The following is a 24308-nucleotide window of genomic DNA, read 5'->3' as shown; positions in this document are numbered from 1 at the left end:
CGGCAGAAATTGAACCCCTGTTGCTGGTGCTATAAAGTGTTGCATTAGCCACTATGCCTCCAGCTAAGGCCACAGAGAGTTGGATCAACGGTCTGCTGCCCTGTATGGCCCAAGTGGTTGTGCATTAAATTGACTTCTGTAATACCTCAGGAAGGAATTTTTGGGTCATTTTTACTGTGGAAAAGCTAGCCAGTTAAAGTCTCACTCGATTGATCACCACACGTTTTCTGACCATCAGCGTATCAGGAGCTTTGCAACTCTAATTCTGGCCTCTTGTTGTTCCTTGATTGCCAATTGGTGCACTTGCTTATGACCCGGTAAACTTTTCAGTTCTTCTGTCGTCCTCTGTCAAACTCTCACATACCCGAGTTTAATATTGCGCTATGTGTCAAAGTCTGTTTGAGAGAAGTACCAGCCAAGGCCGATAACATGCAGTTACTATAAATATGTATTTGTTGATATGGATATAGTGGCCAAAGGACCTGTTTCTGTGCCGGATGACATTGACTCATCTTCCCATGAAGCACAGTGATGAAGATGGTTTGACAAACTTTATATAGATATGTGGTGGAGAGTATATTGACTGTTGGCATCATGGCCTGGTTAGGAAACATCAATGCCCTTGAATGAAAAATCCTACAAAAGGTAGTGGATTTGGCTCAGTACGTCACAGGTAAATCTCTCCCCACAATTGAGCACACCTACATGGAGCGTTGTCACAGGAAAGCAGGATCCATCATCAGGCACTCCCACCATCCAGGCAATGCCCTCTTCTCACTGTTGCCATTGGGGAAAAAGGTACAGGAGCCTCCAGACTCTCACCACCAGGTTAAGGAACAGTTATTACCCCTCAAACTTCGGCTCTTGAACCAAGAAGGATAACTTTGCTCAACTTCACTTGCTCCATCATTGAAATGTTCCCACAACCAATGATCTCACTTTAATAACTTTTTTTTATCTCTTGTGATTTATTGCTCAGCATTTATATTTGCATTTGCACAGTTTGTTGTCTTCTGCACTCTGGTTGATCTTTCACTGATTCTATTATAGTTACTATTCTATAGATTTGCTGAGTCTGCACACAAGGAAGTGAGTCTTATGGTTGTATATGATGGCATATATGTACTTTGATAATAAAACTTACTTTGTAACCTGAACATATGTTCTCCATTTAGTTACTTTGCAACACAATAAAAAGCTCTATCTGGCTCTTCCTATCGACTATTAAATTGTGCTGGCATTTTCAGGTTTGGAAGCCAGGAACATGCTGAGTTAATGCCAAAAAGTGCTGGAGGAACTCAGTGGGCTGAGTCCCTCACCTAGCCACTGATGAAGGGTTGTGACCCAAAATATCAACTGTCATTTCCCTCCAAAGACATTGTCTGATTCGCTGAGTTCCTCCTGCACTCTTTATGTTGCTCCAGATTCCAGCATGTGTGGTCCCTTACCCCTCCAACATGTTGAGTCATCTGGGGATTTGGCAGTGAAATAGTTAACTTTAATTCCCCTATTGACATTGGGGAGATCCTACCAGGTTTCTGCTTCAAAATGCCCTTCCCGTGGGAGTAGTATGCACATCGGATGGAATTAAGAGTGGATGTGATTTCTCCATAGTGATCACCCAACACCACTGACCCAGATCTCTCATATAAAGAATGAACAAATGGAAAAGGTTAAAACATGCTAGGGAAGTGATGGAGGATGGAATGAACTTGAGCAACTGCTCGAGCAACAAAATTAACCAGTGATAGAAGAGACGTAACTCCACCATGGATGGTCCCAAGCTCAGCTGTGAAAGGAGGAGGGTTGGGTATGGGACCAGCAACTCATCCTTTAAAAGCCCAGAGCTCCAGAAACGCCAACAGAAGCTACAAAGACCTCATCCCTGGGAGAGGAAGGACCTTCTCCCAGAAGATGAGCTACACCTGGGGACAGCTCGATAGACAGGCTGAGGATGGAGGTCTCTGGTGAGGTACTGACAGTGGCCTATGCCTCAGTAAGGGTGATAGGGATTAAGAAGAAGGGATATCTTAACACCCCAACACACAGGTTTATACACTTTATTAGGCCCACCTGCTCATTAATGCAAATATCTAATCAGTCAATCATGCGGCTGCAGACATGGTCAAGAGATTCAATAGAATGGGGAGTGACCGTGGAATGATTGTTGGCGCCAGATGGGGTGGTTTGAGTATCTCAGAAACTGCTGATCTCCTGGGATTTTCACACACAACAATCTCTAGAGTTTACAGAGAATAGTCCAAAAACAAAAAAAAAATCCAATGAGCGGCCGTTCTGTGGGTGATAAAACCTTGTTAATGGGAGAGGTCAGAGGAGAATGGCCAGACTGGTTCAAGCTAACAGGAAGGTGACAATAACTTAAATAACCAATGCTACAATAGAAGTGTGCAGAAGGGCATCTCTGAATGAACCATGAAGTGGATGGGCTACAGCAGCAGAAGACCACAAACGTACACTCAGTGGCCACTTTATTAGGTACAGGAGGTACCTCATAAAGTAGCCACTGAGTATACATAAAAGTTTTGAATTTGTGACAAGGACTATAGTGAAAACAATGCTACTTCTTAAAAACGGTTCATCACCAAAAACTACTTGCACAAGGATGACGACAGTTTTAGAACATTCTCAAATAGCCCGAGGTAGCGGACATGGTTTGGAAATAAAGGTTTCAGTGATGAAATGGTGGATAATTTAAAGGGGGAGGAGATGGGGAACAAATTACAGTTTTACTTTGCTCATTCCCCTGAGGGATAGGACAACACTGTGAGCACATTGTGCTGAGGTTGAATGGCTGATTGCAATGTCATGTGGTTGGTTTTCTGTGGCCTTGTTGCTCTTGTGGTTGTTCTTGTAATTGTTTGAATTTTAGCACATCTCGCAATGTCTTTCTCAATCGGCAGTTGGTGCAGTTCCGTTTATGTCATTTGATAAGTGTATGAGGACTGGAAGGGAGAGCCCCTCCTTGTTCAGCAAGCACACACACAGTTGGAATTTAATCTTGACCCTCCAATTTTTTCCCCCCGATGTAGAGCTGTGATTGAGGGGTTGGATTCAAATGTCCATGGAATAAAAGATCAGTTTCAGACTGGGATCTGAATGTTAAGCTCTATAAACTGGGCTTCTGGCTGCAGGTTTTCCTCTGAACAGGTGAACGAAAAAAAAAACAACTGCAGAAACCACAACGTTGCTATGGCATTGTCAGTGAAGTTAATGTTGGAAATGAGCCTGTGGGCCAGTAAGAGGTAAAGGGTCTTCCCCAGAATTTGGCACCAAATCAGCTCTTTACCTGGCCTTTGGTGTTATGCCGACTGTGGTGTCCACCCAGCTAATTCCAATTTCCTGTGTTAGCCCCATATCACTTTAAGCCTTGCCCCTCCTGTGATGGACAGGAAGGCTCTGCAGTGGGCCAATGCAACCTACCCACCATCAAGGAGATGTATATAGAAAGGTGCTGGAAAAGGGTCAATGACATCATGAAGCATACCACCCATCCTGCTCATGGACTGTTCGTCTCATTACCATCAGGGAAGGGGCTACATAGCATTTATGCCAGGATCTCCAGACTTAAAAACTGTTACTTTCCCCAAGCAGTAAGGCCAATCAACACCTCCACCCACTAACCCACCCCTCCACTATCATTACTTAATCATCTCTTGTCAGTCACCTTATTTACAGACACTCTTGTACCTAGCATCACATTATGGGCATACAATTATTGTGTTTTTTGTTATTATTGTGTTCTTTTTGTGCTGCATCTGATTTAGAGTGATAATAATTTTGTTCTCTACTTCTGTACTGGAAGTCATATTAAATCTTGAATCTGTATTCATCCAAATAGTTAAACTACAGTATTGTACCTTCCTTGACCACTTTTCCTGATCGCTAATTCCATATACTTTTGGACCTTTTCTGTATGACGCTCTGGTTCTTGTTTATACTGTAACGTTACATCAATTTTGAACTTTCCTTTGCTAAGCATTCTGGGCTGTACTGAAGAATATGCAGATGAAGCTTCAAAATGATGTAACATTACAGTATAGACAGGAACCAAAGTGTCGTACAGAAAAGGTGCAACAATATATGGAATTAGCAATCAGGAAAAGTGGCTGAGGCAGGTACAATACTGTAATTTTAGTATTTGGTTCAGTCCTTCAAGTTGTCCCTAGATGTGGCCTTCCGCTGTCAGGGATGAGCTCTTTGGAGCTTCTGTTGCCGTTTCTGTAGCTCTGGGTTTTTACGGAATGGGGTTACTAACCACATGCCCATCCTTCCTCCTTTTGCAGCCAGCCTTGAGACTGTCCATGGTGGAGTTGCAAAATGAATGGAAGCTTCTTTGCATTGTTCAGCCTCTGGGCCACTTCCTTGTGCACTGTCACTAACTCTGATTAACACTCGTCACTCTTCCGTTCACTCAGTCTTGAATGCTCTTGCCTGTTCATATTCTTGCTCTGTTCTTTAAAGCTCATTGGATGCTAATAAGTTATGTGGTAAGCTTCACTTCTATGTCTCTGTCAGTGTTGTGGTCACACCTCACCACCCTCTAGTTGATCTGGCCATTTTCCTGCTTGAAATCTTCTCAATACATGTGTCCTCTGATTGGTGGGAGGAAGAAGAGGTATAATGAGCATAACTGTGACTCTTCCCTAGAGAGACCACTGTAGCAGAGAGACTAACTTTGTTTAAACTGTAGGAAGGTTCCCTCCTACAGGCTTTGTTTTAAAAAAGCTGTAGATGCTGGGAATCCAAAATTTGGAAAGAAAACATGTTGTGGCAGAAAAACCTCAGCAGACAGTATCTGCGTAGTGTGAGGGTGACAACGTTCTGACTCAATAACCCTTCATTGTCAGGGTCTTGGTTTTCCTCAACAAATTTTTTTTTCTCCACCAAATTGATGAGAAATACAGCAAATATTTATGGAAGCGTGAGATCTTATTTTTGTATTTAGAGATACCAAGTGGAACAGGCCCTTTGAGCCATGCCACCCAGCAACCCCTGACAACCCTGATTTAACCCTAACCTAATCATGGAACAGTTTACAATGACCTGTTAACCTACCCAGTATATCTTTGGACTGTGGGAGGAAACCGGAGGACCTGGAGAAAACCCATGCATTCCACGGAGAGGACGTACGGAGATTCATTTCAAGGGATGCCAGGATTCAACTCCGAATTCCAACACCCTGAGCAGCAATAACGTCATGGTGACCGCTACGCGACTGTGGTGCCCATCAGCGCACACAAAGTACTGGAGGGACTCAGGAGGTCAGGCAGCATCTTTGGAGAGAAATAGACATTTGACATCAGGACTGATGAAGGGTCTCAACCTGATATGTGGATTGTGTCTTTCCCTCCAAAGATGCTGCCTGGTTTGTTGAGTTCTCCAGCATTTTGTATGTGTTGGCAAGTATTTATGTTTTGCAGGTGCATCAGTCTTATTGGGAGCAGTTTCAAATGATGAATCTGGAGAGCTGGTCAGCATCGAAGCATGTTGATTGACATACAGTATATCTTTTCAATCTGTCCCTACAGTGCATTTAAAATGCCTAACAACAATGAACCATGATGTAAGCAAGGAGACATGAGCAGTTCTGGTGAACATTTGTTGCAAGTGTCTGAAGAGGCCGTGTTTGATGGCTTTAGTTGCACATTCCAATCGCATTATCCTTGACACGCTCTTTCCTTGTTTTGCTGTAGGAAGATGCACAGTGGAATGAAGACCTATGGATGCGAACTTTGTGGTAAACGGTTTCTGGACAGCTTACGGCTAAGGATGCATCTCCTTTCACACTCAGGTAATATGTGGCTCATGTAGTCTTTTCCTCAATTCTTTAATGCATGCATATACAGAACTATGCAAAAGTTTAAGGCACATATCTATAGCTAGGGTGTCTAAGACTTTTGCATAGTACTGTAGTAATTCTATATATTACACTGTATTACCGCAGCAAAAAAAAATGTCATGATATATGAGTGATGATAAACTTGAATCTGATATTGGTCTCTATTGTGGACTGAGAGTAGGAAGGGGACAGGGAGAGGGGCATCACAGTTGGGAAAAAGAGAAGGGAGATGGGAGAGAGCAGGAAGCACCAGAGAGAAATTCTGTAATAATCAATAAACCAATTGTTTGGAATCAATGACCTCATTTAGTGTCTTAGGACTGGGCGTGTCTGCACCTGCACCATCCCCACCCCTTTCTCCACCGCCTGCCTCTTACCCCTCCCATAGCACTCTTGCCATTCCCAACATCCTTCGCTCCTATCAGATTTACAAACTTGCTCCACATTGAGAAATACGGTACTCTGCAAAGGTCTTAGGCACCCAAGCTATATATATGTGCCCAGGACTTTTGCATACAGTTGTACAAGGAGAATTTGCGCAACTTTAAAGTGAAAAGTGAGCCGTGTTATGCTGTGTGTGTTGCCGTGCGTGCTTCAGCTCTCCCCTCCCTTCCCTGTGGCTTGTGCTGGCTGATGCTGCATGTTGTTGTGGACCTGGCCAATTGCCAACCTGGGCTCAATGCCAAGCCTGTGGGTACAGTATGTACAGTGAGTCTTGAGCCAAATTTGTCACAGACTAGAGGGAGGAGGCAGTGGGTTTCCTGTTCTGTAAACAAAACAGTTTTGATTTTTTTTAAATGTAATTGAGTAAAACATATTTAAGTTTTAAAAAAAATAATTTTTTTTTACATTGAAGGACACTTTTTAGCTAATGAAACCTTTCTTTTGAGCAGTGATAATAGTGTGATTTGGCAGATTTATGTATGACAAGATCCCCCACAGCAATGTGTTGACTGCAGGCTGTATTTTTCTCCACATGTTGGTTGAGGGAGAAAGGAATAAAAAAGATGCGTGCGTGGATTGAAATGAAACCAAGTTAGAGGGGACTTGGGTAAACAACAGAACCAATAGACTGAATCTCACGTATCTGTGCAGTGAAAGCTGTGCTTCACTGTGATATTGACCAATAGTGGATTTTGAGATGATCTGCATTCAAGAATGAGGAATAAATAGAATCATTAGTACATTCTGACTTGTGTAATACTATTTCCATAGTAAGGTTTCAGTGAGTGGGGGAAGCTGTGTTCTAGTTATACACTCCTGCCAGCTCTGCCTCCAGTGGGACAGAAGTATAGTTATAATGCAATGATTTAACAGAGGCAATTCTTATCTGTAGATAAGCATGTATAATAAATATGACAGGAAGTATTTGGCAATTACATGATACTTTAATTATATAAAAAGCTAACCTTTAGTGGCAGCCTTCAGTCCAATTTTTAGCTGCTGAGCTTGTAATTGTGCTTGGTCAAGTCTTTCAAAGGCCATAATTCAAGTCTTGTCTCAATACTCACGGATAATATTTTAAAACAACCTGCTTCTTGGTTTAATTTGCTCGCCTGAACTTCATTCAGGGTTTTTGAGTGCGCTACCCGGTCTAGTGTCCTCGGTGCAGAATTACAAATGTACATTGTCAGGAAATGCTGCTTGTGGAGCAGGTAGCAGGTGTGGCTGCAGTGTTCCTGCACATAAGCTTTTTGTTGCACCTACGCATATGTGCATTTGCACATGTGACAACCTCAGCTTCGGCATCATGGAAGTCTTGGTCGTTGTCATGCCAACATCCCCTGCTGACAATAACTTTATGGGACCCTAATAATTATGTCAGGATGTATTAACCTCTATCCAGAGGTAAAAGTATGTTGAGTTGCTAGCAAAATGGGATATCATGTAAATCTAAGGTGTTTCACTTCACATCAGCTTCTTTTATCAAATCCAATTCAGTTACTTTGGTCAGTATGCTTTATTGTTGTACACAAGGCGATCATACCACATTGCCTCATTCCAATGATCGCTTCTCTGAGGTCTCCACTGGTCAGCATGGGCCATGGATGTTGCATCCTAGCTGTCCAGATACGCAAGCCAGGACAGTGTGACATGGAGGACAAGCTGTTACCCATGCAGCAGGCTTCCCCTTCTCCAGGCATCTGATGAGCCCAAAGTATGGGAGAGAGAGACCGATACAATTTAGCAAGAGTGGTGTTGCACGAGTTGCCAGTCAAAGTACCCGCCAAGGTGTGTGCGCGCACGCACGCATCTTTTGCTGCTAGCGCACAAAGGAGTTTAAACTGCGCAAAAAAGTTTGTCATCCTCTACCTCGTTGGCATGTTAAGTATATTTCACAATCGTACACAATCGCATTTCCTTTTCCAGTTTGTGATGATTTGTCTGCAGATTTTAGAACTGGCTTATTGAGAGTTTTTAAATTGAAGAAATTATTGATTCACTATGTCAAATTCCAAAGAAGCAAAGGGCGTGACGCGCAAAAGAACTGCTCGTTCATTTACAACAGAATGGCTCAATGAAACAGTAGAAACTGCTCCACTGAAAGCTCATGAGGTCAGGAACGTGCAGCTACAAGAAATATTTATGTACAATACAGAAACTGGTGTGACCTGTGTGTGTTTTCACGATGCAAAAGTTGCTGGAGAATTTGCAAGTGGGAAGAAGTGGAGAGATATTTGGAAACTTAACATTTTAAGGCATCATTTAGCAAGCAAATCACATATGGACACTGCAAAAGCTCTGGTGATAAAAATCCTTATTACCCATGACAAGCCTGCTACTTGTGTTTTGCGAGAGTGCAGATGAATGAGAGCAAAAGTGATCAAACCCAGAGGAGATCACAGTTCATACTGATAGTGTTTTGCTAGCTGATAAGATGAATACCTCTATATTAATTTGAAAACATTCAGTGTGCACGTGTTGTCACAGGGCCAAAAATTGCACAGCACAAGATTTTTGCACACACTGATCATTACAGATTAGAGGGAACGTTGTTGCCAGTCAGCATCGAACTCAACGTAGGACTGGCTTAGGTACTGCAGCTCTGGAATTTTCCCTTTGGGTTTACTCCCGAAGCGTTCTTCATGAGTGGGTACAGCCACAAGACAGCAGAGGTTTGAGATCAGAGTTTATCTTCTCATCTGCAGATGCTGGAAATTCAGTCAACAACACACACAAAAAGCTGGTGGAACACAGCAGGCCAGGCAGCGTCGACGTTTCGGGCCGAGACCCTTCATCAGGACTAACTGAAAGAAAAGATAGTAAGAGATTTGAAAGTAGTGGGGGGAGAGGGAAATGCGAAATGATAGGAGAAGACTGGAGGGGGTGGGATGAAGCTCAGAGCTGGAAGGGTGATTGGCGGTTTGAGGTCAGAGTTTTTCCCTCTCTGAGGTGAGCTGCCAACCACGGCTGATAAGACCCACCTGCCAGAAGCATCTAGTTATACGACTTCAGTGACCCACCTTTGCCTGTTCTCCTATCAGTAGAAACGGTTCTGCCAGGGTTAATAGATTAGCCATGTGTGAAGGGCAGGAGCTGGACTTGGTTGTCAGAGGCTATTTGAGGTACACTCCTTTGGGAGCAGTTAATAGGTAGTAGGAGCTTATCTACACTACCACCCCCCACTCGCCAACTATAACAGCCTTAAGGAACTATTTCATTGATTTAAAGCAAAGGTCTGTGTTTAATCGGTGGCTGCTGCTTCTTAAGCCCATTACCCCTACAGGGATATAGGCCAACAACAGCAGCTCACCAGAGTTTTCTGTCACGGGCCAGTCGATGGTTGATAGGCCCTGTGGCTCCTGATTTCATATGTTCTCTAGGTGAAGATCTTTCCCCTACCAGGAATGAGGTCTTTGGAATCTCTGCTGGTGTTTCTGTAGCTCTGGGTTTTTTACAGGGTGGGGTTGCTAGCCCCATGCCCAACCCTCCTCCTCTCACGGCTGGGCTTGAACGGTCCGTGGCGGAGTTTGGCATTTAGAGTTCAGTTCCAATTTCTCTTGAGAATCAGAATCAGGTTGTGACATTTGTTAACGTAGCAGCGGCAGTTCAATGCAATACATAATATAGAAAAGAAAAAATACAAAATAAAATAATAAATAAGTAAATCAATTACAGTATATGTATATTGAATAGATTTAAAAATGTGCAAAAACCAGAAATACTTTCCCCTGCTTTATGAATGTTCGCTTTATGCCACTTCGCTTTTACAAAAGACCTACATTAGTAACCTGTTCTTGCATTACAAAGAGAATTTTAGCTTTTACGAAAATTTTTCCCATATTAATGGTTCTTCACTTCGCGCCATTTTGGCTTAAGAAAGGTTTCATAGGAACACTCTACCTTTATAAAGTGGGGGGCACCTGTATTTTAAAAAGTGAGGTAGTGTCCAAGGGTTCAATGTCCATTTAGGAATCGGATGGCAGAGCGGAAAAGCTGTTCCTGAATCGTTGAGTGTGTGCCTTCAGGCTTCTGTATCTCCTACCTGATGGTAACAGTGAGAAAAGGGCAGGCCCTGAGTGCTGGAGGTCCTTAATAATGGACACTGCCTTTCTGAGACACCGCTCCTTGAAGATGTCCTGGGTACTTTGTAGGCTAGTAGCCAAGATCAGCTGACTAGATTTACAACCCTTTGCAGCTTCCTTCGGTCCTGTGCAGTAGCCCCCCCATACCAGACAGTGATGCAGCCTGTCAAAATGCTCTCCACGGTACATCTGTAGAAGTTTTTGAGTGTATTTGTCGACATGCCAAATTTCTTCAAACTCCCAATGAAGTATAGTCGCTGTCTTCTTTATAATTGCATCGATGTATTGGGACCAGGTTAGATCCTCAGAGATCTTGATACCTAGGAGCTTGAAGCTGCTCACTCTCTCAACTTCTGATCCCTCTGAGGATTGGTATGTGTTCCTTTGTCTTACCCTTCCGGAAGTCCACAATCTGCTCTTTCACCTTACTGACGTTGAGTGCCAGGTTGGTGCTGTGACTCCACTCCACTAGTTGGCATATCTCACTCCATATCTGATCCTCTCGTCACCACCTGAGATTCTACCAACAATGGTTGTATCATCAGTAAATTTACAGGTGGTATTTGAGCTATGCCTAGCCACACAGTCATGGATATAGAAAGAGAGTAGAGTAGAGTAGAGCAGTGGACTAAGCACACAGCCCTGGGGTGCACCAGTGTTGATCATCAGCGAGGTGGAGATGTTATCACCAATCTGCACAGAGTACGGTCTTCCAGTTAGGAAATAAAGAAGGTAGTGGTTGAGCTAACTCCTTGAATAGCAGTGGTCCTACTGATGAAAGTCCTCCCACAATTCTGATGGATAGGAAGTTCCCAGCAATGATGAAGGAACAGTAATGTGTCTCCAAGTCAGAATGGTTTGCAGTTTGGTTGAAACCCTGCAGCTGGAGGTGTTTCTAGTGACTTGTGGGCCTTGCCCTCCTTGGTCGTGGGGGTCATGGGCTTGAGAGGTTCTTTCAAATTAGTCACCCTGATGTTCTAGTGTTCTGTTCTGATGTACGGTACCTAATTTTACTGCTTGTAACATTAGCTGTTTAAACATCAATTTCAATATCAGTTTTCAGTCAAACTTAGAGCAGAACTAAATAAGCAGTTGTCACTGTTCCAAATGGCTAAACAGTGGCATTCTTAGTATGTGCTTAATTATAGCCAATGGCTTCATTGTTTCAAACCCTGGGAAAAAAATAGCTTTATTGGAAGTGATTCTTTATCCTTTGTCAGGGTTGCGATGTTTGTGTTTGAAAGGGAGCACCTCTAATCTGCTTCTCAAGCCACAGTCAATGGGGCAGCTTAGTGGTTAGCACAACAGTGTTACAGCTCCAGTGGACTGGGTTCAATTCCCTCTGCTGCCTGTAAGGAGTTTGTACGTTCTCCCTGTGACTGTGTGGGTTTCCTCTGGGTGCTCCAGTTTCCTCTCGCACTCCAAAAGACATACAGGTTAGGATTAGTAAGGTATGGGCATCCTATGTTGGCAAAAGACATTAGTGGCACTTGTGGGCTGCTCTCAGCACATATTCAGACTGTGGTTGTTGAAGCACATGACACATTTCCCTGTATGTTTCAATACGCTTGTGACAAATAAAGCTGATCTTCTCTCATTAATTGTCTTCTCTATATGGTAAGTCTGCACAGTCTCTTCTGTTCTTCTGCCCTCTGTTCTCTCCAGGTAAGTGTCTTCCATCCCTGTGTTGTTTCTGTCTTGAAATATTTGTTGCAGCATTTGCTGTCTCTTTTATTGTAGGACTTAAAATTCGTAAATCTTCATTGGCATCCCTTCCACCTGCAATGTTTGGTAACTGAAATTTGTCAGTTTAGCACCTCGTTTAAAAAGTTGTTCTCGATCATATTTGTCCTTCAGTTGTAATAGTCACCAGAGCTTTACATGAATCAACTGGTATTTCTCAAATGAAAGAAGAGATTTGAGAGTTTATCTTTGTTGACTGGCTTCCCACCAAATTTAACTGGATGATCTTGGATCTTCTCTCAAGGCTCCAGGTGCAAATCAATTCAGTTAAAGTTTAATTGTCATCCAACCATATGTGAATACTCATGAATACAGCCAAAACAAGACAGTGTTACTCCAGGGTCAAAGTACAAAACACAGTACTAACAGTCATACACAGCACCAGCACACATAGCATGTATAAAATAGATAAAAACAGCCACTCAATAAAAGAGATCAAATTCAAGACATCGAGCACGGTTGAAATCTGCAGACAACCACAACAGAGCTTGTTTTCTGCTGAGCGAACACTGGAGGTGGAGTGTGGCAGCACTGACTCCAGACTGAACACCAAGCCCCAAGTGTAACGCACTGGTTCCAAGGCCTCTCTCCCAGCAGTTATAAACAAGCGACACCATGGTTTGTGGCCTAGACCCTGAACAAACAAGATAGAGAGTACATATAGGAAGGATATCAGTAGAATACAACTGCGCAAAATATACATGTATAGTCCAGACCTGAGTCTATTGTTGAATTATTAGCATAAGTTCAAGTCTGAGGAAATAAACTGTACCATCACCAATATAACACTTCCTCGAGCTGCAGTGGAATGTCATCTAAAAATTCAATTGATTGCACTGAAGCCTTGTCAGCGAATCCACAGAGAAATGTCAGCTATCTGCAGTGTTTGCATCACAAGTTTGAATGGAGGAGCTCTCCTTGACATTCTAAGCTGAGGGCTGGATACAGTTCATATCTGGTCCCTTGACTGTAGACCAAATACAGGAGGTTTGTCAAACAACAACCCATTAATCTAATTGATGTTATCAATCTTAATTTTAAAATATTTGGCCACAGTTTCCTTCATTTTCTTGGATATTTTAATTAACAATGTGTTTAAACTTTAATTTTATTTTAGTTTTGTATTTAGATATGTTTTGTAGCCTTTTGTTAGTGTAGAGTACAATTTGGTTTAAGTACAGACCAACCTATGACTGTCCAGAAAGTTGGTCAATACCTGCGTTATCTAAAAGGTGACACTGGTATATTTAACTTCGGAGCATGATTCAACAATGACCATTCCTTTATTCGAGCCACGGCACCCCAGCAACCCCACAACTCCGATTAACTCTAACCTAATCACAGGGCAATTTCCAGTGATCAATTAATCTACCCAGTGTGTTTTTGGACTATGGTAGGAAACTGGAGCACACGAGGAAAACCCACGTATTCCACGGGGAGGACGTACAGAGACTCCTTACAAAATAGTGCCGGAATTGAACTCCAAACTCTGGAGTGCCCGGAGCTGTAATAGTGTTGCACAAACTGCTACACTACTGTGGTAGTTAATAGAAAGATATCCCATCCAGGGCAGGCCTCTGAGATCTGTAAACCAAATCCTTGGTTTTTGGAGTTGAGGACTTGAGGTTGAGTAGCCGCAGGGCTAAAAAATGTAGGCGAGGCTCTGGGCCGAGCCTGGGAGGAGAACCTGTAATGAGTAACAGGCTGGGTTAAGCGTGATCTGGCACAATCTTCTTGAATGTTAACTATTTTAGTGTGTTTAATGCTTGTCTTGCAATTTTAGAGTGATAGGCATAATGTCATTTAAAAGAGCTTGTGTTACGTGAACTTGAAATACTAAATGTGACAATGATGAATTTAATTTTCTTTCAGATATTTGTAGTTCAGTGTGATCAGTCAAGGGATTTCCTGTTTGTATTTTGTTTCTTGGTATCTATTGCCCTCAAGTATTATCTTAATCTAACATAAATTTCACTGTCAAATCCGTGTACCTTTTTAACCTTCCTCTGTACCTGGGTAGTTTGTGCTTCTGTTAATGAAATTTAAAAAAACTGATAGCTGATCGTATTCAGCCGAAGGTTTTCTTTTTTTATAAAAAAAAGCAACATTCGTGCTCTCTCCCAGGACACCCTCCCCGTCATTGAGGACCTAGTCAGATTCAAATGGCACATCACTCACCAGTCAACACTAGACTTCGGAAATACACATCTTATCCTGAATTCTGTCACCGAAAGAGATTACCAGACTAACAGTGAGGGAGAACAAAATCAAGGATGTGCTGAGAGCTTCTCCAAAGAAATCTAACACCTTCGTCCTGTCTCCAGAGCATCCCTGATGATCATTCAGGGAGGGGGGTGTTGGGGGTGGGTAAAGAGTATATGGAGAACCTTGAGTCCATGCATCAGAAGTATGACCGAGCCCTGGGTTAAAGGCAGAAGGAACCCACCATCTCATAAACTACCGAACTGCTTGCCTGGCACCATCTGTGGGGAAAAAAATTTGGTTTTCACGTTGGCGTAATGATGCATCATTTCAGAATGTCCAGAACTAGTCATAGGACTGGGCCCTTTGGTCTACCAGGTCTTCAGTGGAATGGAAATGTGTCATCCTCACTCTTAAAGCACCGGCCAAAAGCTGGAGACTGGATGAATTGAATGTTCAACAGTTTCAGATAATGTTGGTTTTAATTCATTTGCTGGATCACAATTCAAAGTAAATTTATTATCAAGTACATTCTAACCATGTTGTATTCTTCAATTTTTTGTCATTTACATCTCCCAAAGGGTGTGGGCAATAGGGAAAATGAACCTTCTGTTAAGCGGCTGACTTACTGGCAAAGGGTTATTCAATACTAATGTTGTTTAATAACTGTAATGGTAAATGATTTGAATTATATACATTTACAGGTTGAGGACAAAATGAAGGTACAGAATGGTTACATTAATGGTGTTGGCCATAGAGGTCAGCTCAACCGAAACAGAAACATGGATCAAGCCCACCACAGCAGATAGGAAATTCAAATTTGGTCAACTAAATGAAAATATTTAAATAATTAGCTTGCTTTAGTTATAGATGATCTAACAAGTATAGAAAAATCCCATGAATTTCACCTTTTTTTTGGCAGGGGATGGGAGGAAACAATCTGTGAACCCAGTCTGGTTCTGTGTGATTCCAGAACCATAGCTACATAGTGATCTGATTCTTCTTTAAAGCGGCAGGTTTTAGTCAGTGACTTACGCTAAGTTATTTCCAGCATTGTGCAATAAGAGTTAAATTAGAAGGACCATCAGCTGACAATGATACAAACTGCACTTATTCAGGAAGGTGGGTCACCAATATCTTTTTGAACTACCAACATTGGGCAGTAGCTATCTTTAGCAATGACATAGATTTTGGATGTGATTAAGATGGTGGAAGAAGGGTGGAGACATCAAGAGTGTGATGGTGGGGGGCAGGCAGTGAAAACCCTTCATATTTGGGAGATTGACCATTGGAGGTTAATGTTGGGAAGCACTATGCACAGTGAATAGTGCACATTGAGATCTCCTTCCCATGAGTTGAGGGAGGTGTAGATTGCTAAAGTAATAGATTCTAACAGAAATTGATGCAGGTTTGTTAGACGGATGAATCGCAGGAAATGAAACCAAAACAGACAGATGGAGTTTTAGATACTGATCAGTCATTGTTTATTTTAATGGTGCAGTGAGACCAGGTGCTAGTCTCCTGTAACTTGGTCAACTTCTCTAGTCCAGCATTCTCTAGTCCAGCAGCTCCAATGTTTTGAATCTATAGTACAAAACTGTGCTAATTAAATCAGTCTAACTTGGATCTAACTAAGATCTAAAATTAACTAGGATTTATAGAGCATAGACTTACCAGTGCAACTTTTGCAGTCTTGGCCTTCAATGTTTCCAACTTGGGGAAACTTTGGATTACAGACAGTTCTCAGAACCCTTGAGTGACCCTGGGATAGTCCGTACTTAAAGAACAGCTCTCCAGCTCGGGCCATTTCTGTGATCTGGATTCTCTACGCTTCAGCATCATTTAGGTTACAAAGGTGCCAGGCTAGAGAGATTTTAAAACTGTAAAAGGCACTTCAGACTTTCAAAGCTGTGGATTGTTTTTCCTATTTACATTTTGGCTTGGCGCAGTGGAACTTGGCTGTGTATTGTACAAGGGTGGCTGTGGAGAGTTCAGGCAGTCACTTTAAGTTTGTCCTGCATCAATTCTGCGGTGAATTGGGTTGTTACTGCAGCAACAATTACACCTTGTATTTATCAAAGGTCTCATACATAGTCGTGTAGTGCATACTGGAAATGATCAGCATCTATGAAGACAGGTGTGTAGCAATTTCTGTCAGTGGTCCTTCATCTGAACTTCCTCCATTGACAAAGATGACAATGACACTTGACTGCTCAAGCTTGCCCCACCATTCAATATGATCATAGGTGATATGCCTCATGCCTCAACTCCTCTCGTCAGTGCTTGCACAACAGAGCCCTGCTTCTTTCCCTCTTGAAGTACCTACTCACTACACCACTAATGTAGCCTCTGCAACCATTTGGAGTAGAGAATTCAAGAGATTCAACTAATATGAGAAATTCCTGTGCACCTTAGCTATAGGTAGAGGAGATGATTATTGTTCCCTTAGTTGAGTGGATGCATCTCAACATCTGTCCTACCATGCTCTTTTAAGATCTAGTACATTCCAATAAGATCACCCCTCATGTATCGAAGTGCCTATGAATACAGGTTGAGATACTTTAGCCGCTCATGATAGGTCAACTTTCTGAATTCAGGAATTAGCCTCGTTACTGACTCCAATATTACTACCATTTCTTGAATAAGGGAACCAAAACTGTGCCCAGTATTCCAGTTGTGACCTCATTAACATCCTGCACCATTGTCAGAGTTTTTTATTTCTAACTTCCAACTTCCAAAGCATTTTAGAAGGGTTTTCTCAGACAGTGTTCTCCTCTGGGCCACATGAAGATCTATTTGGACGAATGAAGTTTCTGTTCTATGGAGCGTTGGAAAAGAGAGTTCAGGTAGAGGGGTGATGTGGTTTAGAGAAGTAATTCCAAAAGTTTGATCTGTTGGGTGCATCACTACAGAGGCTGAAGCAAAGTTAAATGGTGACAAACAGAAGTCTGTTGCTGGCCAAGTGCAGAAACCTTGGGACTGAAGAAGATTTTGGAGATGAGGGAATATTAGCCTGTGCAAAGGTGCAGATGGAGACCAGAGGGGATAACTTCCCTTACCCTAACTGATTCCACAACCTATGGACTGACTCTTCAGGACTATACAATTCATGTTCGCAATTTTTATTTCTTATTTATTAATTATTGTTACTTATTTTCTCTTTGCACGGTTGACAGGTTGTTGTATTTGTGTTTTAATTGAGTCTTTGAGTCTATTGTGTTTCTTGGTACTTACTTTGAATGCCTGCAAGGAAATGAATCTCGGGGTAGGATAAGGTAATATAATATGTACTTTAATAATGAAGTTACTTTGAACTTTGAACTTTAAGAGCAGGAATGTGCACATGATATGTGTGCAAGCTCTGTAACACATAGTTGCCATCACTGACCTTGCAGCAGATGACTGAGTTTCCTCATTTTAGCCTCTGCTGATCCAGGAGCAGGTCTCCTGAGTCATGCCCGAATAGATGTGAAAGGGCTCCTTGGTTACAACCTGATTCCTAACGTCACAGATCATGTAACTCTTATTTATATCAAACTGAAGGCTTTTGAGAAGTTGCCCAGTGTGGTAGTTTGACAGGTATTTAAATCCCTCTCATTTGAGATCGCTGGGAACCTATCTAAATGCCACGATGCAAGGTTATCTCTTAACACAGGGCTACAAATGGATAATAAATCATACTAATATATAAATTCAGTTACTCCAATAAACATTTTAGAATGGTGCTTTCTTAGTTTTATCAGCTCAAATTGCCCATGCTTCTAGTGTAGACCTACCCACCAACATTTCAAGAGATTTGTCACAATTACAGTGAAATGTATCCTTTGGGTCAAATCAAACCAGCGAGGCTTGTGCTGGGGGTGGTCGGCAAATGTCGTTGCCCTTCCAGTGCTGGTGTAGCATGCCCACAACCCTAACTATAAGTCTTTGGAATGTGGGAGGAAGCTGGAGCACCCAGAGGAAACTCACGTGGCCATGGGGTGAACATACAAACTCCTTACAGGCAGCTATGGGAGTTGAACCTCGATTGGTGATCGCTGGCACTGAGATAGTGTTGCATTCACCACTATGCTACTGTGCTGCCCTCAGCTTAGAAAATCATGAGCAGCCTAGGGTTAATACGCATGATAGTTCTTTCAGGGCTGGAGAATCAAGAACTAGAGGATGTGAGTTTAAGGTGAGAGGGGAGAGATTTAACAGGATCTGAGGGGCAACTTTTTCACACAGACATATTGTATATGAGGTGCGTATATGGAACGAGCTGCCAGAGGAAGTGGCGGGCACAATCACAACGTTGAAAAGACATTTGGACAGAAACACAGGTTTGAACGGTTTAGAGCAGAGGCAGCCAACCTGGAGTCCACGGACCCCTTGCTTAATAGTATTGGACCATGGCATAAAGAAGGTTGGAAAACCCTGGTTCAGAGGAATACGGACCCAAAGGCTTTTCTTCTTAGTGTTATAAGAACTCTACAGAAGCATTTACTGAGTAAGCACTACGCCACAGTGTCCACCAGTGGAAGGAGTTATGATTTGGATGGGCACACACAAAAGAACAATAACTCTTTATTCTTTATACTTCTTCCAGACTCTTGTTCCTCCAAAAGGATAGGACTTCACCAAGCTAAACATCTGTAGAATAGGGCAGAATGCCTGTCGCCAACACATCCTTCTGACTAATTCCATTTCCACTGCTGTTGCTCTTGACAGGCTTTTGGAGTGTTTTGTACTAAATGAATCCAGCAGTGAATATTTTTATTTTGTTTGTGTGCGGTTTATTTCCCTCAAGGACCTATCTATAATTGTCATCTTTTTCAAAAAGAACAAAATGTACTCATTTCTTTGCGCTGTCTCAGCGAACTCTTGATAGAAATGGATGAGCTAACTCTTTTGACGCATTATTTAGGATTGTCACTGGCTTATTTAATGCATTGCTGAATTCTAGAGAATAAATAACATGGGTTGATAGACTTGGTTTGTTCATGTTTAATGTCTTGCATGATGAGCAACCCAAAATGCTCCTAATTCTGCAGACAGAAAAACTATACCTACTAACATTTCATCTTTTTTATGAAATTCTGGCATCAGGCCTCTTGAGCTTTCTTTAATAATCAGTATATGACTTTCTACCCTATCCACATTCCCATCACGTTCCCATATATCCCATTTCTTTTCAAGTTCTCAAATCTCTATTATTAATATACTCAAGGAATGGCCATCCACGATCTGCTGGGATAGGAATTTCAAAGTGAAAACATTGCGCTTCGTGCTAAATGCTCAAACCCTTATCCCAACACTATCCCTCCAATTCCATACTATTCCCAGCCTGAGGGAATATTTGAATCCTTAAAAATTCAAAGATCCAGAAATTTTAGAGATAAACTCTATAAAATGTACTTTGAAAGTTATAAACCAATTTAAATTCTGGAGGCAGAGTGTAGTGTCTAATCCATTGAAGCTGGTCATCTTTTGACTTTTTTGGCATTCAAAGAACATCAGTAAGGACTTTTGAGTGATCCCTTTGTGTGTTTAAGCTGTTGAGTGTGTTCGTGTTTTCAAACACTGACTTGTTCCAACTTCTTCGTGAAGAGAGAAGACCTGCTGCACTCTCTCTTTAATACCGCTCTGATGCCAACATCTTATAAACAAATATGCAAGGCTCAGAAAATGAACTTCAACCTCAATCGGATAACTTGTTCCATTTTACTTGCAAACCCCTGAACTGTGAAAATGTTCTTCCTCATTCTGTCAGTTTCCCCTTCCATCATGCCTCCTGCCTCCAATGTTTGGGTCAAGTCTGAGGTAAGTCGGCCATAAGAGACTTCAAAAATGGCTCTACCATATCTCTATATGAATGTTTTTCACAACAGACCTTTAATTGCATTTGGACGGCAGGACTGGGTAGGTTCTTTGTTAAACATAGGAGATTCTGCAGGTGCTGGAGGAAGCACCTGGTGAAGGAATAAATGTCAACTGTTTATTCCCCTGCAGGGATGCCATCTGATTTGCTGAGGTCCTCCAGTATTTTGTGGGGTTATTTTTTGATTCTCCCTTCCATTTCTATTGGTAGCACTCTCACCTTTGTGCCTGGTTGTGGATTGAGTTTCAATTGGAGCAGGAAACAGGAGGTGATGCAGTAGCTGCCATCCTTTGGTGTGACATTTAAGATTGAAGCCTCTCCTCTCTGATGGATCCTGAGCATTGTTTTCAGAGAGCAGGGGCATTATCTTTGGTCTGCTGCTTGTTATCGATCCTTTGATTCAATTCACCAAAGTGCAGGTAGGCGACTTGAAGTTGCCATGCTGCAGCTTATGGGACCTTGCTGTGTGCAGAGCAACTGCCTCAGTTCCATATGTCGTATTGCTGTCTACACTTAAAGTACTTGGCTGCAAAGTACCTTGTGGTTTTCTGTCAATTGCAACGGGTGTGCAGTAGAAATCCACACTATTTCATGTTCCTTTCTCCTCTCCTGAGCTGGGCCACTGCAACATAAGAGCTCAGTCTCTTTTGTTTAGTATCAAGCCACCCCTCCAGAACTTGATATAACTTATTTTGAATGTTTAAGTGAAAGTGAATAAGTCCCTTTTCTCTCCTGACTGTTAAAGTGGTTACGTGTTTGTAATCCACTTCATCCACTTGCCCTTTAGAAATATTGTCAGCACAAAGCCTTTCTACTTCATTATTGTTTTAAACAAGAGAGGGAGCGAGTGCTTGGAACAAAAAGCAGAAGGATTTTTTTCTTTGGCTTTGGCTGGGATTCAGCCGTGTCCTTGGAATGATGTCATGGGCCACTGGTAGATCTGAATGTTCAGCCAGAATTCCACAGCGTTTATGACGGCTGTGGGTGAGAACATGATGTACCAAGCCTTTTACTGAATCAGCTCGATGGGACTCTAAAGCAGGACTATGGACTGAAGAGGAGTAGAAAGCAGATGAGGGATCTGAAGATTATGGTTAACGCACTGCTCTTTGAATTATAAAGGGGCACAGATATTGCCTGTATTATAAAAAAATAATTTCTTCCCTGCCCTGAAACCTCCGTGAGCTTCTGTTTTGGCTGCTGCTGTTAGCAGTGAGAATGGTTGGAAAAACTCCTGTTGCCTAGAAGCAAGAGCTCAGCATTTTAATGGGGTGATTTTGTATTCAGCTCGACACGCGCGTCCCTCTTTTTTTTGCATGCAGCACAAAGTACATTATTGGGAGGCTGAATGGATGCTGTAGTGCTTGTTGGCTGTTGTAATCTTTGTGGGCAGAAAGCCTGTTCTTCATTTGGAATTAAGTACATTTTTTACTGCTTATTGAGTTGTTGGCAGCACTGATACATTTATAGAAGCTGGAAAGGACTAGATGATTGAATATAATGAATTCAATAACTGTTGGAGGGTAAAGAAATTAACCTTGTTGAATCTTTGAAAGATTATAGGACAGGGGGAGGCCATTTGGTCCATGGTAGCTCTGTGGGGTTATTCAGTCCAATCCTGCAGTTTTTAGATTTTCAAATTCACTGCCAAGCCTCCTCCGGAACTACCAACCTTGAAGTTCTCTGCTCTTTGACCTATCTTCTGTCTGTCTCTTTTGCCTTGTTTTCGCTGTGGTTTATCCTTCCCTTCTAACCTTCTGTAAGGCACTGGCTAAAACATTGGCTTCCACAGCCTCATCTCTCTCTTCTTCTATGCAATGGCTGTATCTGCTCAGTTGGTCTTCCCCTAACAGATACTTTCTGTTCTACCCACCTTTCTTGCTTCTAAATACAAACTCATTTCCCTCTTTCCCAGTTGTGACAAAAGGTCCTGACTTTCAGTTTTTCTTGTCAAGCTACCTGACAGGCTGAGTATTCCCAGAATTTTTTAAAAATCCCATTGCAGAGTTCTTGGCTTGTAATCTTCAGAGCTGAAACATCTCAGATGCTCATCTGTGTACTTTATATGTAGGAACTCCTAGCAGGTTCCAGAGCAGAGCTTTCTCTAGGAGCTTTCCACTCCATGGAAAAGAAGCCTTCAAAATCTTTCCTTGTATCTAAAGATCTCCAGGAAGAACCCCTTACAAATTTCCACTTTATAAAAATGGCCGAGTATCAGGCAATCTTTCTGTGTCTGTTCCACTTTATTCTGCATTGTAAAATGTTGTTCTGCCTCAATGTTCAAGTTTGTCATTCAACTCTATACATGCATACCACCAAATGAAACAACTTCCCTCCAGATCAAAGTGCGCAATACTGTACATGTTGCTCACTTACAGCCAATAATTTCACCTTGAGCAGCACAATACGATTGCCCCTCTTAATCATTGAAATAGAACCATGGTCCTATTCCGTTATTCCTAGCTCAAATATTCTGGCCCACCAGGCCTGCTTTGAGCACTCCAGTTTTTTTTCAAAGTAAGCACTTTGGACTCCCAGGATTTTCGGCTAAGAGCATCAAGGGTGCACTGAGAAGGAGTGCTCACCCTGCGGCAGACTTCTACAAATAAATTCCAGACAACTGACAATTAGAATAAGGCGCATTTATGGCAGAAGTTAAGAAGTAGACAGTTACTGACGCTTCATACGTGATGAGATCCGGGTGGTGACTGGGAGTTCAGTAGTCTCCTGGTTTGGGAGAAGAAGCTGTTTCTCATCCGAACAGTCCTTGTTCCAATGCTACAGTCCCTCCTGCCTGATGGTACTGAGTAATGGTCCGGTCCATATGCAAAAAAAGCTTTTCACTGCATCTCAGTACATGTGACAATAACTTCCAGTTCCCTTGTTCTCTCTCTGGTGATGCCACCTGTAGAATTCTGATAAATGTAAAATCTTTGTGAACTTCTCCCCATTTTCTGAGTCATGATAAAAGAGGTGATTCATTGGATGGAAGTTCCCACTGCTTGACCCAACTGCCTATTCTACTAAGATTGAATATCAGATGTGCAAAGCGAAAGCACATCAGATGCTCTGAAACACCTTCCTGCTGAGTACTGCTAACAGGAGAAAATCTGCAGATGCTGGAAAGCCAAGCAACACATACAAAATGCTGGAGAGGCTCAGCAGGTCAGGCCAGGGCCAGACGAAGGGTCTTGGCCTGAAATGTTGCCTGTTTACTCTTTTCCTATAGGTACTGCCTGTCCTGATGAGTTGCTCCAGCACTTGTGTGTGTCCCATTGAGTGCTGGATAACTCTTTCCCATTCATTCACTTGAAAGTTTTATTTTTATTTATTTAGAGAGATCGCGTGGAACAGGCCCCTTTGGCCCAACCCACTGTGCTGCCCAGCAACCCCCCAATTTAACCATAGCCTAATCACGGAACAATTTACAAAGACTGATTAACCTACTAATTGGTATATGTTTGGACTGTGGGAGGAAACTGGAGTACCCAGATGAAACACACATGGTCACAGGGAGAACATACAAACTCCTGATAGCACCAAAATTGAACTCCCAGCTCCACCCTGAGCTATAATAGCATTGCACTAGCCACTACGCTACTGTGGTGCCCACTATGTGTTGGCCGTCCCAAAATAAAACAGCACCCGACTGCGAAAAGGACGAAGCCTGTTTGAATTACGTGCCATATCGTAATGTGATTTGATAGCAGTGCTTTTCGTTTTCATATTGACAGCTCGCACTAGTTGTCACTACGAGGAAGTACATTAGGTAACATCATTATCTGGAGCATTTAATCTGTAGACATAATGTGAGAATATGTGTGAAGCAATTGTGTGAAACTGTTCTGAAAGGAGATTGAAAACCATCTGAAATGGTGGTTTTGAAACACTTCATTTACAATTTGCACTTCCTTTTATTCCAACATTAGGTCCCCATTCAAAGCCAATTAGCCCGAAACTTTTGGCTAGTTTTTCACGTAGGGCTGCTCTAGCCTCAACAGTGAGGAGGGCTGGAATTTCTGCGCAAACTGTGTGTCAGTGCAATCTTCTACACAGCTGATAGTCACTTCCATTGCAGCGATGTGCCAACCTCCTGCAGTTTGGCAGAGGCTGTGCA

General features: G+C 42.3%; 1 protein-coding gene across 5 annotated transcripts in view; it reads left to right on the top strand.

Moving 5' to 3' along the window:
* Nucleotides 1-24308, top strand: part of zbtb16a (zinc finger and BTB domain containing 16a) — a 256819-nt gene that overhangs the window by 90757 nt on the left and 141754 nt on the right. For all 5 annotated transcript variants that reach the window (XM_059956858.1, XM_059956857.1, XM_059956854.1 and 2 more), the window contains exon 3: nucleotides 5715-5812. In XM_059956858.1, the coding sequence (XP_059812841.1) occupies nucleotides 5715-5812 (98 nt within the window). The remainder of the gene's footprint in view (nucleotides 1-5714; nucleotides 5813-24308) is intronic.

The sequence above is a fragment of the Hypanus sabinus genome, chromosome X2, assembly GCF_030144855.1.
Source record: "Hypanus sabinus isolate sHypSab1 chromosome X2, sHypSab1.hap1, whole genome shotgun sequence".
Taxonomy (NCBI): Eukaryota; Metazoa; Chordata; class Chondrichthyes; order Myliobatiformes; family Dasyatidae; genus Hypanus; species Hypanus sabinus.
This window is presented reverse-complemented; position numbering and strand designations above follow the sequence as displayed.